Genomic DNA, 18,396 nt, shown 5'->3' with positions numbered 1-18,396 from the left:
ATGTAATGGTTGGAATATTTGAGATGTCAGGTATTCCCCATCCCTGGGTGGATCCGTGGGTGGTGTCAGGTTAGGGCTGGATCTGGGTATTGCCTGCCAGTAAGCCTGTCACAGAAGCTGTGTCTGGGACCCTATGCATGTCATGGCAGCTGTGTGGTCAAGCTGTTTTGGGAACTTTCCACATGGACTAGAAAGGGAAGACTCTGGGATAATTATTCTAGGGAATATTGGTGAGATCTGCCTCTATAGCAAAAGGTGGATGATGTTTGCTCCACAGATAGCAAAAAAGGTTATTAGGTCATTATCAAAATCCACATTTGGCCTTCTGGATGAAATGAACTTATTTGATTTGTATCTCCTCCATTGAGCAAGACACCCCTGGGTGATTAACATTTCTGATTCTATTACTGCTTCTCCATGAGCACAAGGACCTCTGTGCCCCCAACTTCCAGCCATTTATAATCAGCATTAGCATGTGACTCCACCTGCTTTTTTCCAAGTTTAGGTACAAATGAGTAGCCCTGGGAAACTAGATTGCTGAGGCAGAAATCATATAGTGAGTCAGAGTGAACCTGCCAGTCAAGTGTTCGTGTGGCTTTAAAGAATCCTCGGTGGAAGGCCTGCAGGCAGGACACAGGATGAAATTCCTCCAGAGAGCAGTGGAGCACAGCAGTAAAGCAGCTGGACAGGGATTCTTTATGCCATTGCCACTGCTGCTGGCTGCTGCTTCAGTACCGTCACAGGTCCCAGACAGGGTGTCCAAAAGTGGACAGTGGACTTGGGGGCAGAGGCCAGGGTGGATCCAAGTGGACTCCAGGACAAAGACTGACACTTAGGGCTCCAAAAATTCTGGGGTGGCAGAGGCTGCACATGTTTGCTTTTGCTCTTTTGAGACAGGGTCTCACTTACAACCCGTACTTGCCACATTCTCACAGTGGTCTCCCTGCAACAGTGTCCTCACTCAGTTCATAGTACAATTGTGTGTCACACGGAGCTTCTGTTTATTTCATTAGTAAATGTGAAGAATTAATAGAAGCAAGGCATGATGGTGCAGGCCTTTAATCTTAGCACTCTACACCAGAGCCAACTGATCTTTATGATTTTTTAGGATAGTCTGGTCTGCATAGTGAGTTCCTGTCCAGCCAGGGATGCAGAGTGAGACCCTGACAAAGAACATGAAACAACAGGAGCATGATGTAAGAACAAGTATTCTTAATTTGCTTAACTTATTTTCAATAATGATGCAGAATTGGCAGAAAAACAAATCTGTAGACTCCTATGTCAAGTGGACAGTAAAATATGTACAATTTAGTCATCAGAATATTGAGGCTCTCTAATAAACATAGATATAAGTAAAAAGCTCACTCTGATCCCATAGAGTTTACTTCTCTAAATCCTGTATTTACATTGATGGGTCTTTCCTACAGAATAACAGTTTGAGTGCATATTAGTGAATAGTTTTTTAAATGAAACTTTCTTTTTACATAACTCACCTCAGTAAATAAGCCCAGAAAGTGACGGGTTTCCTTTGTCCTTTCTCAGTTTCTTAGCAAACCTCACTAATTCCCCAGAATAGAGTCCTACTGAGTGCAGGAATAGTTTAGGGAAGACTTTGCAGTCTAGCCCTGAGTTCTGCAGCAACACCAATCTGCAAGTCTGGGTCAGTTCTGTGCCTGGGGTGGAAGCCAGGGCTGCCAATCATTGGGCTCCCTCACTTCACAACACTCTATCCCTAAGGGAGCTGCTTAGAGCGCTCAGGCCTCAGTAGCCAATCAGGACCTCCAGATGGACTGCATGTCAGAATGGGGAGGGCACTTCCGGTCCACCGTGCTCCGGGCTCTGAGCCTCCACCGCTGAGGGCGGGTCTCCTATTCCGTACGCTGGGCTGTGATACGGCTGCTGGGAGCCGTGAGGAGAGCAAGCCAGCTCCATATTCGCCATGGTGAGTGAGCGGCCGCTGTCCACACAAGGCGAAGAGCCGCGGGAGCCGGTGTGGCGTCCCCCCCCCCCCCCGGGGGTTGTGGAAATGGCGTCCGGACGCGGTGTCGGTGATTCCCTTTGGTCGCCTGAGGTCCCTGCAGCTCCCAGGCAGAAGCGGGACCTCCGAGTGATTTATCGCTGCAGTTTGCGCCTGAGGAGAGCATGGGGGCGTGTGAGCCTTTGTGTGGAAACATGCTTGTCACTGTTCGGGGCTAGGGCATTACTGTCGCCAGGGATAGCACATTTGTTAACTCGCAGAGCCCTGGTCTCTCGAGTGTCTTCCAGAAGTTCTGCACTTGGCACTGAACATTCAGGTATAGATCCGTCTGCATTCAATTCTGTGCAGGGCGTAAAGTCTGTGTCAGTAACACATTTGCATGTAGATGCCAGGGTGGTCCAGTCACAGAAGTCAGTAAGGCCACACTTCCTGGGTTTTCTGGCCTCATGTCACATTTGACTCTATTGTGTTATTTCTAACTTGGCTCTCATGGTCTGTTGATTTCTTTATTCTTTTCCAGACAGTACAGTCTTTTTTTTTTTTTTTTTTTTTTTTTTTCTTTTTTTCCCCACATAGGGTTTCTCTGTGTAGCCCTGGCTGTCCTGGACCTCACTCTTAGACCAGGCTTCCTCAAAATCCCAAGTGCTGGGTTTAAAGGTGTGTGCTGCCACCACCGCCCAGTTTAGTACAGTCTTTATTCAAAGTTAGAAGTCAGATGGTGTCACAATGTGTACTGTTTATTCCACATGTGTTGATCATTTTTCATTCACAATCACCTTTTGTCATGTGATTTCTGTGTGTAGCATGAATTGTTAGACTTTTTATTAGACTTTTGCTGTATCTTTGGCTCAAACTCTATGTTGTCGTAATATAATATTGGCATAAATGACACATGGTTGCTTTCTACTCAAGGTTAGTCCAGCTCCCTGCTAAGGAAGCCCATCCTCCATCAGGCACAACTCCCAGTAGGATCCCCACCTCTCCAAGGTTAAATGTGCACTGTGACATCCTTTCCTTAAAAAGACACTTTAATTATCTTTGCATGTATAGAGAAAGAGATGGTCCCTGTGTCCTAAGCAGGTAGGCCCCATGCAGCTAGGGAACAGAGGAAAGGATTCCATGACCCCAACCAGAGACAGTTGAACCCATCCATATGTTTCACCAACTGACTGTAACTGTAGAAGCCAGTTGTCATCCAGGTCTTTCACTCTCTCCTTAGTCTCCAGACACAAGATGTTGCTTGGCCCCATTTTATCTCAGTTCCAGTCTGGTCTGGGCTGTAATCAGACAGATTTGTGACTCTCCATGTTTGCTGGACTGAAGACTTTTGTGTTTAATTTGTTAAAATAATTAAATCAGTGGTCAGTGGTGGTGGTGCATGCTTTAAACTAGGGACTTGGGAGGCAGAGTCCAGACTGGTATGTAGAGTGACTTACAGGGCAGCCAGAGCTACAGAGAGAAATTCTGTCTGTAAAAAAAAAAAAAAAAAAAAAAAAAAAAAAAAGTAAGTAAAATTTAAAATTTTTGTAGCCTTGTGTGGCACATCTACATAGTTAGAATACATATTCCAGATGGCATCATCTACAACAGTCACACTTCGGCATACCAGGAGACTGCCTGCTTCATTGCTTCCACCAGACCTTATCCAAGGTTTCCCAGATTCTGCAAGGGAACAAGGTAGGGAGGAACACAAGGGATAATGCCATGCACTCAGAGAAAAGGTAGGGACTTAAACCTAAGTTTGGAGACCTTGAATTATTTAATCTCTTCTTAGATGGGGAAGGGAAGGTTATATTAAGGAAGCCTATAATCCAGCCCGAGGAGTTGGCTCCCCCTATTTGGAAGAAATATGTTTTCCTTTTGTTTCTCTCTGTGTCTCTTTTTCTCTGACGTCCCGTGTTCCTCTCTCTCTGTTTTCCTTAATATCTTTCACTCTTTTCCTTTAGTGCTCTTTCTTCTTAGGTTGTATCCTGTCATCTTTTATATTTGTTCACAGCCTCAGGCTCCTATCTTTGAATGGTTGGCCCCAATTAGTGGAAGTAAATGCATAAATTAGGAGATATGCCCTTGTGGGAGTAGATGTGTCTTGTTTGTATAGGTGTGTCACTGTAGGCAGGCTTTGAGGTTTCAATAGGCCAATGTAAGGCAAGTGTTTCTTTTGTCCTGCCGGCCTGTGTATCAAGACGTAACTAACACTCGGGCCCATTCAGATATGGAACCTTTTAACACCATCAGGTCCTGACAACTTATCGCTTAGTTTGGAAAGATTCAGAAGAGGCACATTTAGTCAAACCATTGGTATGTGCCCTCCAAATAGTCTCAGGGCCTTGGAAATATTGTTATCCAGATGAATTAACCCATAAAGCAGAAAACTAATTTGGGCTGCCCCCTAGTCACAGCAAGTTCTGTCAGTCAATGGGCTGACATCTGGTTAATTTTTATTCCTATGTAGTATGACAGGGGCAAGGTGTTTAAACATAACCAGCAATCCTGGTCTATTTCTGGCTGGGAATGATTTAGTCCATCCTCAGGATCACTTCCTGTGGCACAGAGTCTAATTCTATAAACATTTCCTATTTCCAATAGACCAGACTCTTTGTAATGAAAATTTCCAGGAAGCCTTAGTTTCACAAACTCAGTTTTTGTAATGGAAACTCCCATTTTTTTCTGGCAATGGGGGAGCTCAACACAAAAGTATGCATAGAATTATAAACTCTGTATTTATATCTCAAAAGATAAACCCCAACAATTTTCCTTTCTCTAATACAACCAGACATTTAAAGTAGGCATCAGTGAGCAGAGGTCAAAATGAATATGGATTGCAGGTCTGTACTTACATTAGGTGACCTTCCCTGTATCTGTCCTTGTTAGTTCTCAGGTCCAGGCCTAAGGGCATTGGGGGTTGGAGCATGACCCTGTATTCATAACCAATGTAAGACTCAGCACGAAGGAAAGGGGTGGGTAGAAGAATGGTGTGGGGATCAAGGAAACCTAATTTTAATGGGTTCATAGTCCAGAGAAGGTGGCAGCATCTGTGGCTTCTACTTTCTTGACCTGGGTGTGGTGGATCCATGGTATAATGCCAGCTTTCTTCACAGCCATGTTAGCAGAGAGAATCATCTTTTATGGTCCTTTCCAGGTTAGTTCCTTTGGCTACTTGCTTGACCCAGACAGTATCATTGGACTTGAACAAGGGTAAACTGGTGGTGTACTTCAAGGTCAGTTGCATCTCTAGGATAGTCCAATGAATGGCCTCTATGGAGGACTGGAGTGCCTGTAGTGACTTGAGAAAGTAATGGTTAAATTGTTCTGTGAACTGTTGGTTTCTGAGCCTGAGGAGCACTGAAGAAGGTTTGTCAAGCATAATCTCAATATGGGGGCAAATCCCTCCTTATGTTGTGTGCAGCTGGCCAAAGCAAAGAACGGTAAGGAGGCCTATCCATTCCTTTGTAGACTCTAATGAGAGTTTTGTTAATTTTTTTTTTAAATTTATGTCCTGTTTATTGTTTTTACCTGGCCAGAACTCTGAGGTCTGTATGCACAATGAAATTTTCAATCTATGTGTAAAGCTTTGGCTATTAATAGATAGATTTTTGGCTATGAAAGACTGGCTATTGTTGGACCCCATTGCTAGAGGGAGCCCAAATTGTGGGACCAGTTACTGCAGGAGGTTTTTAAGCTACTACTTGAGTTGTTTTAGTCTGGTTGGTGAATAATTTTACCAACTTGGAAGGGGTCATCTATAAAAACTAGCAAGTACTGTTATCCTTCCTGGGCAGGGTGGATCTTGTTAAAGTCTTTTTCCCATAATTCTTCAGGGTCTTGCTCTGTCATTTGGATGCTTTTCTGGGTAAGGTCTCTCTGTTTTGGATTCACTTGAGCACAAACCTGGCATCTGGCTGAGACATCCATTGCTAGGGTACACTAGTCTAGGTATATGAGACCTTGGTCTGCTTCTGCTCTGAAAGTTTTGTGAACCCCACATGCGTAGTCTGGTGAAGGTTAGTTACCAACAGTCCAGTCAGTTGTTTTGGGGAGAATCAATCTTCCCTCTGGCATCCTCCATCATTCTGTGGTTTGAACTGTCAGTTTTATTTTACCATGGAGTCTCAGGCAATAAGGATTCATGGTATGTCATCAGAATATCATTTGGCTCCCCGGGTTCTAGCATATCAAGAGACTCCACTGGTCTAGTGGGTAGCCAGGTCAGAAGACCAGCAGTGGAAGATAGCAATTTGTAGGGAAAGCCAAGTAGCTTCTAGGATGAGCAAGATTTTTTTTTCAAAGTCCTTTTCCACATCATGAAAAGCTCTCTTTCTCTATAGATCATACTGGGGATATGGCTGACAGTATAAACATAGTGACTGTACGTGTGTGTGGTGAAGGCCTTTCCTTTTTCCCAGATGAGACCCTAGGTCAGATCTATCAGTTCTGCTTTCTGGGCTGAGGTACCTGGTGTGGTTGCTAATTTTTTCAGTTAATGCATCTGCTACAGCTCCCATGTACCTGGTTTCATCTTTCATATATTAACAGTCATGGAGGAGCACCTTTGTCAACATGAAAGAGGGTAGCCACAACCATGCCGTGGTATGCTCTGAGTATAAGATCTTGACACAAAGTTAACTTGTTTGTTTTCTTTCATTAAACTAGCATTAGCCTTGATTCCTGTTAGACAAATGGGCCAACCTGTAACTACAGGGTCCAGGCATTTGGACAGGTACATCACGGGCCATTTCCATGGCTTCAAAGTTTGAGTTAAAACACCCTTTGTTTTGTGCTTTGTGGACAAACAGATGAAAAAGTTCTGAAACATCTGGAAATTCTATGACTGGAGCTGAAATCATAGTTGTTTTTAAAGCTTTAAATGGCTTTTGTTCAGTCTCAGTCCACACTGGGGGCTCAGGGTCCCCTTTGTGCTGCTATATAGAGGCCTTGCCATTTCCCGAAATACTGGTAGCCAGTTGCACCTAGGAACTCTTGAACCTGTCTCCTAGTCTTTTTAGTTGGAATCTGAAGGATGGCAGCATTGCTACTCTGAAACAGGCTCCTTTTGCCTCACTTCAGCTGGTAGTTAAGATAGTCTTCTAGCAATAGTGGAGAGGGTGCCTGAACTAACTTTTCCTGTAATCATATTGGTGATTACCCTAATTGTCATCATAGAACCTGCATCCAGTAACTGATGGAAGCAGATGCTAAGACCCACAGCCAAGCACTGGGCCAAGCTCCTGGAGTTCGTTTGAAGAGAGGGAGGAGAGATTATAGGAGCAAGGGGACATCAAGATCATGATAGGGAAAACCAGAGACAGTTGACTCAAGCTAGTGGGAGCTCACGAACTCTGGACTGACAGTTGGGGAACCTGCATGGGACAAAACTAGGACCTCTGAATGTAGGTGACATTTATGTACAATTTCTACAATGTATCACTTAGAAATGAATACAGATTTGTCCTGGGACAATAGAAGACCAAGTGGTTATTCCTGATACATGGTTAATTTTTCCACTGGCAAGAGTTAAAAGAGTTTAAAACTAATCTATCACTTTTACTTTCTTTTTTATTTTTTTCAAGATGTTTCCCTTTATCTCTGTATTATACTTTGATTTAAACAGTACATTTATTTAGCTGAGCATGAAGTCTCACACCTGTCATCCTAATATTTTGTAGGCAGATGCAGAATGTTCAAGACTAACCTAGTCTAAATAGTGATACATAACTCAATGCGTGAGTGAATATTATTAAATAGAAAATGTAAAAGTGAAAATGAAGTACTTTTACTTGAAACAGTTTCCCCCTTTCTCCTAGAGCTCATTTTAATCATTTGGGATCTTTATATGTTACTTAGAGACACTTTTTTTTGAGATAGGATCTCACCAGGCTAAGACTGGCCTTGAATTTCCGATTCTCTTGTTTCCTTCTCCCATCAGGTAAGATCACAAGTGTCAAGTCTCCATGCCTATCTGGCAAAGACCTTTCACTAAAGGCTTAATTTAGTGAGAGCTCTGTTCTGCAAGCTGCAGTCTTTGTCCTCATACTCAATATTTTCTTTTCAGAGCCATACATAATTATATAGGGATGTGGTGGGTGTAATAAGATAAGGAAGGACTGTTCATTTGATACTATGGACTCTTGCTTGTGAAAGGAAATTCTTGATTCCTTTAGGTACAGCCATTGCTGGGACATCCAGTAAGTATTCTTACTCTAAGGTAAACATGTACATGTGTTCTGTTGGTAATAACATTCAGAAACTGAAGCTATATTGTAGTTGTACTTGAACAGTTTCCAGAGGCTGGAAAGATGGCTAAGCTGTGAGTATGCATATGGAGTTTCCTGAAGACAGAGTTCAGTTCCCAAGTCCAAGATGACAGTTTGTTTGACTATGAAGGAATCGATACCTATTCCAGACTTGTGGCCTTTCATTACTCTTTTGTGACATGGATCCCAAGTGCTTTGCTTTTCTTTCTCCTGGGATATTCTTGTATGAATCTTTTTGTGTTTTTGTTTCTTGAGGCAGGGTCTCATTGCACAGGTTGCCCCAGATCTCCCTGTTTACCCATGAATGACCTTGAACCTCTGATCTTTCTTCCTCCACCTCTCAAGTGTTGGGATGACAGGCATCCCAATCTGTCTTAAGGTTTCTCTTAATGTGAAAAGACACCATGGCCATGGTAATTTTTATAAAGGAAATCATTTACTTGGGGTGGCTCACTTACAAGACAGAGGTTTATTCCATTATCATCATGGCGGGACATGGCAGTGTGCAGGCTGACATGGTGCTGGAAAGTAGCTGAGTCCTACATCTTGCAGAGAACAGGAAGTGGTCTGAGATACGTGGTAGTAATTTGAGCATATATGACATCCCAAAGCCCACCTCCACAGTGACACACTTCCTCCACACTTCAACAATGCCACAGTTTCTAATAGTGCCACTTCCTTTGGGGAACATTTTCTTTGTAATAACCACACTATCCTTGTCCCCTGTATAGAACAGGATTGAACCGAGAGATTCATGCATGCTAAGCAAGTATGCTTTCAACTGAGTTACATCCTCAGATCCTCTAGTCTTTTTCTTTTTAATATGATTTGAAATATAATTTTGCTATCTATGAATGTTTTTCCTGCTTATATGCCTGTGTACAGAGTGTATTCCTGGTGCTATGTAGACCAGAAAAGAGTTTGATCAGCTTGAACTGGATTTACAGGTAGGTGCTCCTGAGCCACCATGTGCATACTGGGAAATAAAACCAGGCCCTTTGGAAGAGCATCAAGTGTTGGCCCTCAGTGATCTGATTCTACTCATCCCCCACATCTCTAGTTCTCCAAACATTTATGTTTTAAGTCAGCAGTCAGATCTTTTACTTTATTTCATTTTCCTTTAAATTATTGTTTGATGGTATGGGTATTGTGTATTTCCTACATGTATTTCCATGTATCATGTGAATATCTGCAGTCTCAGAATGCCAGAAGAGGGTATTAAATTGTCTGGAACTGGAGTTACTGATCCTTGAGTCTCCATTGGTTTGCAAGGAATCAAACCTGGATGTTCTTGAAAAGCTGGCAGTGCTCTTTAACCACTGAACCATCTGTGAAGTGCCAGAGATCTAAACAACAAAGTAGGTCATGTTGCTATACAAATTATTTATTCTCAAAACCTAAAACGTGACAGTAAAGTTCCTTGTAAAATTAACTCTTCCCAGGTCCACTGTTTTTCCTGGTTCTCTGTTGATACTGCGATTACCATGCTTCAGTGCTTTGGGTTGTCAAGCACATTATCACCTCAGGGCCTTTGCACCTTATTTTCCTTTACCAAGAATGATCAACTTTCATGTATCCATTATTTCCTTTGTGTCACTAAATGAGGAAGCTCTGCTCTTCTTACCACTTTAAAATCTGCAGCCATAAATCCCAGAGTGGTAGATGGTTTCTATAATCCTAGCACTTGGAAATTGAGGCAGGAGTATCAAGTGAAGGGCTATCAAGATTACAAATGGTAGTCAAAGTCACTTGGGGCTATAAGTACACCATGTCTTATATATAATAATAACCTGCAGCCTTAGTGTTGGGTCTAGAACTCATAGGGCCCAGTGAAGAGACTGTGACACTTTATTGCATGAAGCCATGAAATGAAGCCTCAGTTTCACTTTGAGATAACAATATGTTGAGATACCCAAGCTTGTAGACACATACCATGAATAGCTGCATGTAGGAAGTGGAAGTAGCCAAAGAGAGAGATGTATGAGAAGTTGCAGAGGGAAAGAGCCGTATAAACCTTTTGAAACTGAAGCCCAAGGTGCCTGAAACAGAGCTGCAGGATTTTGTGTTTGCTCTGCGTGGTTTCAGACTTGGCCTGGTCCAATCTTTCCTTAATTCCTTGAAAGGGAAAATGTATATTCTATGCCACTATGTGTTGAGTTGATAAGATTCTTGTTTTGATATTACATGATGAGGTCATAATCAAAGATTGCCTTGCATGTCAGAAGAATCTGTGGTCATTCAAACAGTATTGGGACTATCACATAATATGGTGATCTTTGAAATCGGACTAAATACATTTTGCATCATGATTTGACTGTGAACTTGTCATGACCTGTGTCAAAATGTTAAGGGTTGAATGAAAAATCTTCCAGGTGGTGTGCTGAGTTTGAGTATTTGTCTTTGGTGTGGGCCTTCATTGGTGACTTACAAAATCCTTAGTAGGAGGAGCCTTCCTGGAGGAATGTAGTCTCACCACATTCCCTTATTTTGTTGAAAGTGAGCAGCCCTGTTCCTTCTCATGTAGGCAGGCCATCATCACCAATGTATTAGGGAGGAAAAGCAATTGCTTTAATCCATGTTTCTTTCCTGATATTTTTATTTTTATATTTTTAGTAGATCAAGTCAAGTTTTTGTACATACCAAGCATTTGCTCTTGTGCTTAACTTTACCCACATCATGACTTTTGAACTTTGGCAGGTTTGTAATTTTTCAGAGCAAGAACGTGTACGTTCATGAAATTAATAGTGATATCCTGAACCACTGAATTGCAGGTGTGCAGTATTGTCCCTACCTTTGTGTATGTTTTTAAATTTCTATATTGTTTTAAAATGTCTGAAATTTTTGCATAGATAGATAGATAGGTAGGTAGATAGATAGATAGATAGATAGATAGATAGATAGATAGATAAGCAGATGTGTACCACTTATCTTCCTGGCATTTAATGATGCCAGAGGAGAGCATTGGATTCTCTTGATCTGGAGTTAAGAATAGTTGCTAATCACCTGTGAGTGCTGGGAACTAATCTAGGACCTCTTCAAAAAGCAACGTTTGATTATTTTTTCTGAGACAGGGTTTCTCTGTGTAACAATCTTAGCTGTCCAGGAACTTGCTTTGTAGACTAGGCTGGCCTAGAACTCACAGACATCCACCTGCCTCTGCCTCCTGAGTGTTGGGATTAAAGGAGTGCCACTATAATTCAGTACAACAGGTGATCTTATCTGTTGACTCATCTTCACACACTCCCTTCCTTTTGTTGTTTGTTTTCCTGTTTTAGGATCAGCATTTACTTTACTAATGTTCTTGACAACTCATTGATCTGTCAGTTAGTAACTTTTTTTTTTTGGTTTTTCGAGACAGGGTTTCCCTGTGTAGCTTTGCACCTTTCCTGGGACTCACTTGGTAGCCCAGGCTGGCCTCGAACTCACAGAGATCCACCTGCCTCTGCCTCCCAAGTACTGGGATTAAAGGCGTGCGCCACCACCGCCTGGCAGTTAGTAACTTCTTAAAAATGCTTTCCTTCCTGGGAATTATTAGCCTTACAGTTCAATAGGGGTCACTCTAGCTTATAATAGACAAGTATAGAACTGAAGTATATGTTTAACTCTATGGAGGAATTTTGAATGCGGCCTGAGTGCTTTCTGTTTTTTAGTTTGAGACAGGGTCTCACTATGTACCTTTGGCTTTCCTGGCAATCTCTACATAGACCAGGCAGGCTTGGAAATCACAGGGTTTCACCTGTTTCTGCCTCCCAAGGTTTGGGATTAGAGGTGTACACCACCACATGCTTATTGTCTATCCTTTCTTGAAGTTAATAATTTTGATAAAATTCTGCTAATATATGCTAATGTTACTCAATTTGCCTGTCTCTCTGTATATATTTCTAGACATTTCTCCTGCTGTGCCGTATTCTACTCTGGGCAATGAAATGGAAGGGTCATTTTCTTTTGATGTTTCCTTTTAAAATGAGTTGGTGCTTGCATTTGATATTTATTGGCCTATGTCATAGAATGTTTGGATCACACAAAATTATGTGAATATATTCTCAGTAAGTGTACATTTGCAATTCAGTCAGGCTCACCATTTCAATTATGAACATATATGGGACATTTTAGGATGTGGTGACCTATGAGGATGTACATGTGAACTTCACTCATGAAGAGTGGGCTTTGCTGGATTCTTCCCAAAAGAGTCTCTATAAAGATGTGATGCTGGAAACCTACTGGAACCTCATTTCTACAGGTAAGAATGTGAGCTTTCTGTCAGTTTTTAACTTAAGAGGACAAGCTTTTCTTGGAGATTGGTGCTCTCCTGTGATTTTGAATATGAAAAGGGAAGAATCTGGTGAATAAATCAGGCATGATACAAAGATTCATGACAGTAATTTCAATGTGCTTAATTTTCAGTAATGTATCACATACATTTTCTGGTACTGTATTTTAGGGTACAAATGGGAAGACCATAATATTGAAGAACATTGTCAGAGCTCTAGAAGAAATGGAAGGTAACTTTCAAGTGCAAGCTGATATATACATATGTCTGAAGAAATGTTAATGTACCGTGAACTTTTAATGAAAAGCAATTGTGTAAATAAGTATAGTTTTGTGATGATTATTGTATTACACAACATCATGTACTCCAATGTCAGGTAGCTGATCACTATTTGCAAAGCATTCCTTTAAAAACAAGACAAGGAAACAATGCCATAATACATATCACAGTTTCAATCATAGCCATGTGAGAGGCATGTTGTAGAATTGTCCATCCACTTACTGTCATGCCTTTCAACTATCATATAAGCTATACACATTGATGGAGGGATTAGTGTATGTCCACAACCTTTTAAAAGCAAAGCTTCTATATTAAAGCAACTGTTCCTCATATACTTGTAGAGAGTGACTTAGCGTAGTTTAGTAAGAGGAGCATTTTATGAGCAACCAGGAGGTTGTCTTGGTGTAGAAACATAAATCCCTATTCCATTTCTGTATGACACACAAAATGTTCAACTATGTGAATGCAAAGTGAAAACCTTTGTTCTCTTCCTTTACTAGGGATGTCATCTGTCGCTCTGGATACAAGGCATGTGAACATAAGGGATATGGAAAGAAGAATTGTAATTCTGTCTCTGTCAGAAAAATTAAAAGATATGTAGTAGTTTCCAATATGAAAAGACATGATGACTGTGATACAAGTTTACAGTTAATTGGTTTTCCAACTTCATTGGGAATACATCAACAAACTCTCATTGGAGAAAAGCCCTATGAGTACCAGGAATATGGAAATTCATCTCTTTGTACTGGTTCACTGTGCACATCTAGTGTGACTCACAGTATAAAAAAATGTTATGAATGCAATGAGTGTGGTCAAACTCTGAGTTCTTCAAGTTCTCTTCAAAGATGTGAAAAAGCTCATGTAGGGAGAGAAAATAATAAATGTGAGTCATCTACTAAAGGCTTTAGCCATTACAGGCATCCTCAAACACACCAAACAGCCAATAATAAAGAGATTCTCTATGAATGTAATCAATGTGATAAAGCCTTTAGATCTGATTGTTCTTTAAAACACCAAAGAACTCATTTAGAAGGAAAATCCTATGAATCTAATCAAAGTTATAAAACCTTTGCATATCACAGTCTTCATCAAGTACATAAAACACAAACTAGACAGAAAAGGTATGATTATCAGCATTGTGATAAAGCCTTTGCATGTCCCACTTATCTTCACATACATAATAGAAGTTATAGTGAAGAGAAACCCCATGAATGTAAGCAATGTGGCAAAGCCTTTACACGTATCAGTCATCTTCTCACACATCTAAGACATCACACTGGAGAGAAACCCTATGAATGTAATCAGTGTGGTAAAGCCTTTGCTCAGAAGAGTAGTCTTCATACTCATGAAAGAAGTCATAGTGGAGAGAAACCCTATGAATGTAACCAATGTGGTAAAGCCTTTGCACGGAGGAAGAATCTTCTCTCTCATCAAAGAATTCATACTGGAGACAAACCCTATAAATGTAATGAATGTGCGAAAGCCTTTGCAGAGAAATATAAGCTACTCAGTCATGAAAGAATTCATACTGGAGAGAAACCGTATGAATGTAATGAATGTGGTAAAGCCTTTGCAGGGAAGAGTAATCTTCTCAGTCATGAAAGAATTCATACTGGAGAGAAACCCTATGAATGTAATGAGTGTGGTAAAGCCTTTGCAAGGAAGAGTCATCTTCTTTGTCATGAAAGAAGTCACAATGGAGAGAAACCCTATGAATGTAATGAATGTGGTAAAGCATTTGCACAGAAGAGTTATCTTCTCAGTCATGAAAGAAGTCATAGTGGAGAGAAACCCTATGAATGTAATCAGTGTGGTAAAGCCTTTGCACAGAAGAGTAGTCTTCTCAGTCATGAAAGAAGTCATAATGGAGAGAAACCCTATGAATGTAATCAGTGTGGTAAAGTCTTTACACAGAAGAGTAGTCTTCATAGTCATCAACGAATTCATACTGGAGAGAAACCCTATGAATGTAAGCAATGTGGAAAAGCCTTTACACAGAAGAGTAGTCTTCATAGTCATGAAAGAAGTCATAGTGGAGAGAAACCCTATGAATGTAATGAATGTGGTAAAACCTTTGCAGGGAAGAGTAGTCTTCGCAGTCATGAAAGAATTCACACTGGAGAGAAACCCTATGAATGTAATCAGTGTGGTAAAGCCTTTACCCAGAAGTGTAGTCTTCATAGTCATGAAAGAAGTCATAGTGGAGAGAAAGCCTATGAATGTAATCAATGTGGTAAAGCCTTTGCACTGAAGAAGTATCTTCTCAGTCATGAACGATTTCATACTGGAGAGAAACCCTATGAATGTAATCAGTGTGGTAAAGCCTTTGCAACAAAGAGTAATCTTTTTAGTCATGAAAGAATTCATACTGGAGAAAAACCCTATGAATGTAATCAATGTGGTAAAGCCTTTGCAACAAAGAGTAATCTTCTGAGTCATGACAAAATTCATACTGGACAGTACCATATGGATCTAATCAATGTGGTAATTTCAGAAGTGAGCTGCCATGTGGGTGCTGGAAGCTGAACTTTATTTTCTACAAGAGGTGTTTGCTGGAGTCCAGCTCCATAGGTTTTAAGGTCCCAAAGAGGATATTGGGCATCAGCAAAGGAAGGAGACTGCTATGATTTGAGGGTGAATCAGGATAGCTGCTGTTTTATTTAAAAAGTACTATACCTTTTATACTCTATAACTGAACATTAGTTTCAACTCAAGCAAGTTTGAAAGAAGACTTAATGATTCCATGATGAAAATGGCCATCAACCTCATCACAGCATTATTCTTGGGGCAAAAAGCAATAAATTCAGCAAGTATCTAAATGCCTTTCTGGATGTGAGCCCATTGTTTCCTTTCATAGTGTGATTTCATTCTTGGGAGGAGATGTATCCACTTAGTACATCTTTAAGTTCTCTAAACTTGGTGTAATCAGTGGGATACTATGGGGATTCTTGTATGGAAGTAGTCATAGTAATCAGACTATATAATTCCATGGTGGTGGGGATTTTTTCATGAATTTTGCTTAAAAAGAATGCCATTGTATACATCCCCTCCTCCACTGTAGCCTGCAAAACATTTCCCACAGAAAAAGGTATAAGGAAACTTCATACCATATTCATGAGCATTATTAAAATTGAAAGTAAAAAGTTGCTGGAGAATTAAGATCTGCAGTGTTGAAATGCTGGAACTTTGTCAAGCAGCAATGGTCACCGTGCAGTCCATGCCAGGTACTAAACTGCTAAACCATGTCTCATCCCTTTGTTTTTCTTTTAATATTTAATTTATTCTTATCTTTGTGAGTGCACTTGCACAGTATCGTTTAAAATCAGATGATAGCCAGTGGGACCCAGTCCTTTCTACCATTTGGGTCCTAAGGACCACAACACATCCATCAGTCTTGACTGCAAGCACCTTTACCTGCTGAGCCATGCCAGGACATCCACTGAACACTCCCACCCCCATTTTTGTGGGTATGTGTGTGTTATCATTGTTTTGAGGTTTTTTAAAAAATAGGCTCATGAAGTTCAGGCTGACTTTTAACTCATGACCTTTCTGCTTTCACCTCCAATTACTGGGGTGGCAGGTTTCACTATCATGCCTTGTTTATGCATAGGACTTATGAATGTTGAACAAGCATTCTATCCAATGAGAGCTATCTGATATGAAAATATCAATGTAGCTGAGTGGTTCATACACAGGTCCACACTGAGACTGTCTTCTAAAACTAAACAAAAACTGCAAACAAACACACTTTTGTTCAAAGAACTCATACTGTAGCCCTTGAATCCTGCCCCTTGGCCTTGGCTAAGTACCTAGAGAACAGGGCTCATCTACTGAGTGAGCAAGCCAGACCACAGAGACTTGACTGTCTGGGGACGCACAGCTAGTAGCCAGAGGAACATGACAAGATCAGAATGTTACTAGGGTCAGGTTGGAATTAAGAACCTGAGGTGGAATGCCACCAGTTCAGCATGGAAGGATGGGAAGAGGACCAGAATCTAATCCTCTTTGGGGTCTAAATGTCCTGTGAGTCTTGTATGGGCTAGGGCCACAAATGCAGCAGTGTGTGGAATTGTTTATGAAACAAGGCCATGGTCATGACCCAACTGCAGCTTCAGTGGCTTCATATAAAGGTGAGTGAGCATGCCAGGGCCATAGCTGTGCCCAGCATTTCCTGTACAAGGATGAGAATGATGAAGAGACTTCCCTCCTGCTCACTGTGGGGGCACACTAAACTGGGAATAATACATGAAACTGAAGAATCTTAGATTGGAAGATTTTGTAAAATCCTTTCACTTCTCACATGGGAAACTGAGGCACAGAGAATAAAGACAGTCTTGACAGGAGCAATTCTGAGTATTGATGCTCCAACTGGTTATTGTAACCATGGTAACAAGTGTACACTTACATCCCTCTGGATTACTGGCACAGGGAGGTGAAGCAACTCACACAAAGTCACAAGGTGGTAAATGGATCATAAGGCAGGATCTGGACCTAGTTTCCCATGTGTAGAGGTCAGAGGACTACTTACCTTAATACAGAGTGAGAGGCTGGCTCCCAGTCTGCTCAAGTTTAGCAAAAGAATACTTTAGAGTAGCCAGGTCTCAGGAAAAAATTCTTATGTATCTAAAAAAGTCTTTAAGAAAAAACAGGTTCACATGTTCTGAAGGTAACTTTATTATTGTCTCTTGTAATAATTCTCCACAGAAACTACTCTCACCAATATAAGAGCTGCATTTTGAAGGTCATACTATATCCATGAAATAAACAATAGACAGAGCCATTCTGTAAACACCTAACAAGTCACAAGGTTTTTCTCTCAGGTGAAAAAGTTACACTGACCAAAGTCAAGACAATACTTGGGTGTCAGCCAGATTCCCTTTTGAAGGTGGCACAAAGGCACAAGATAGAAGACAGTGACCTAGAAAGCATCCCAAACCTTAAAGATATATTCTTCTACTTTATACAAATGGTTAGTTAGCTAGACTTTGAATTTTACAACATAAAAATTGAGGTTAGAAATCTGCAGAAAGTCAATTATTGAAACTGAGTTTTGTCTTTAAATGTTATCTATCAGGCTTTTGTTGCAAGCACAAAAACTGGCACTGAAATCGTTTCATGCCTGACCTTGTTAGCCACTTGGAAACTTGTCCTTGAGCACTTCATCTCCAGGACAACTAGTTTGTTTTGAATTTGCTGAGTTCTTTAGCTAAAGGCCTGGCTATGAAGATAGATTTTATTCACCAAAATTACATAATTTTGTCCCCAAAGTGTAAAACATACCACCAAAGGGCTGTGCAAAGAACTCCATAGCTACTCTTTTTAGGAATGTATAGTAGTGGCACATGAGAAAGTTACAGACAGAAACAACCAGTCATTTACAGTCAGTAACCCCATGGCTCTGCCAAATGGAGCTCCCCAACAGGGAGTTATACATCTAGTGGGTTGACTTGTTAAATACTAGTTGTCATAGCTGTATATTCTTTTAGTGGCCTCTGGCATTACCTGAATCCATTTTCTCCTTCAACCACGTGTGTCCCAGGGATGGAACTCATGTAAAAACAGGCTTGGCAGCAAGTGTCTTTACCCCTAGAATCATCTCACTGGCCCCCCAGTTGTAT

At 40.9% G+C, this 18,396-nt stretch overlaps 1 protein-coding gene across 2 annotated transcripts; it reads left to right on the top strand.

The window, feature by feature from the left end:
- The first annotated feature begins 1,820 nt into the window (after positions 1 to 1,820).
- LOC118571575 (zinc finger protein 260-like) lies at positions 1,821 to 15,601 on the top strand. 2 transcript variants are annotated; one of them, XM_036170637.1, is made up of 4 exons: positions 1,821 to 1,942; positions 12,343 to 12,469; positions 12,671 to 12,731; positions 13,279 to 15,601. In XM_036170637.1, exons 1-4 carry the CDS (start codon positions 1,940 to 1,942, stop codon positions 15,302 to 15,304), a joined length of 2,217 nt encoding a protein of 738 aa, XP_036026530.1. In that variant the 5' UTR covers positions 1,821 to 1,939; the 3' UTR covers positions 15,305 to 15,601. The 2 variants fall into 2 exon arrangements, with proteins under 2 accessions (XP_036026530.1, XP_036026531.1); XM_036170638.1 differs by lacking the exon at positions 12,343 to 12,469 and having other exon boundaries at positions 1,874 to 1,942.
- Positions 15,602 to 18,396: the final 2,795 nt, after the last annotated feature.

This window comes from Onychomys torridus, chromosome 21 (genome assembly GCF_903995425.1).
Source record: "Onychomys torridus chromosome 21, mOncTor1.1, whole genome shotgun sequence".
In the NCBI taxonomy this organism is placed as follows: domain Eukaryota; kingdom Metazoa; phylum Chordata; class Mammalia; order Rodentia; family Cricetidae; genus Onychomys; species Onychomys torridus.
This window is presented reverse-complemented; position numbering and strand designations above follow the sequence as displayed.

Bases quoted from the DNA above. Each gene is read 5' to 3' on its own strand.
- LOC118571575 (XM_036170637.1), top strand. The intron at 12,470-12,670 runs GTAAGAATGTGA...ACTGTATTTTAG, and splicing joins CTGGAACCTCATTTCTACAG to GGTACAAATGGGAAGACCAT. The intron at 12,732-13,278 runs GTAACTTTCAAG...TTCCTTTACTAG, and splicing joins AGCTCTAGAAGAAATGGAAG to GGATGTCATCTGTCGCTCTG.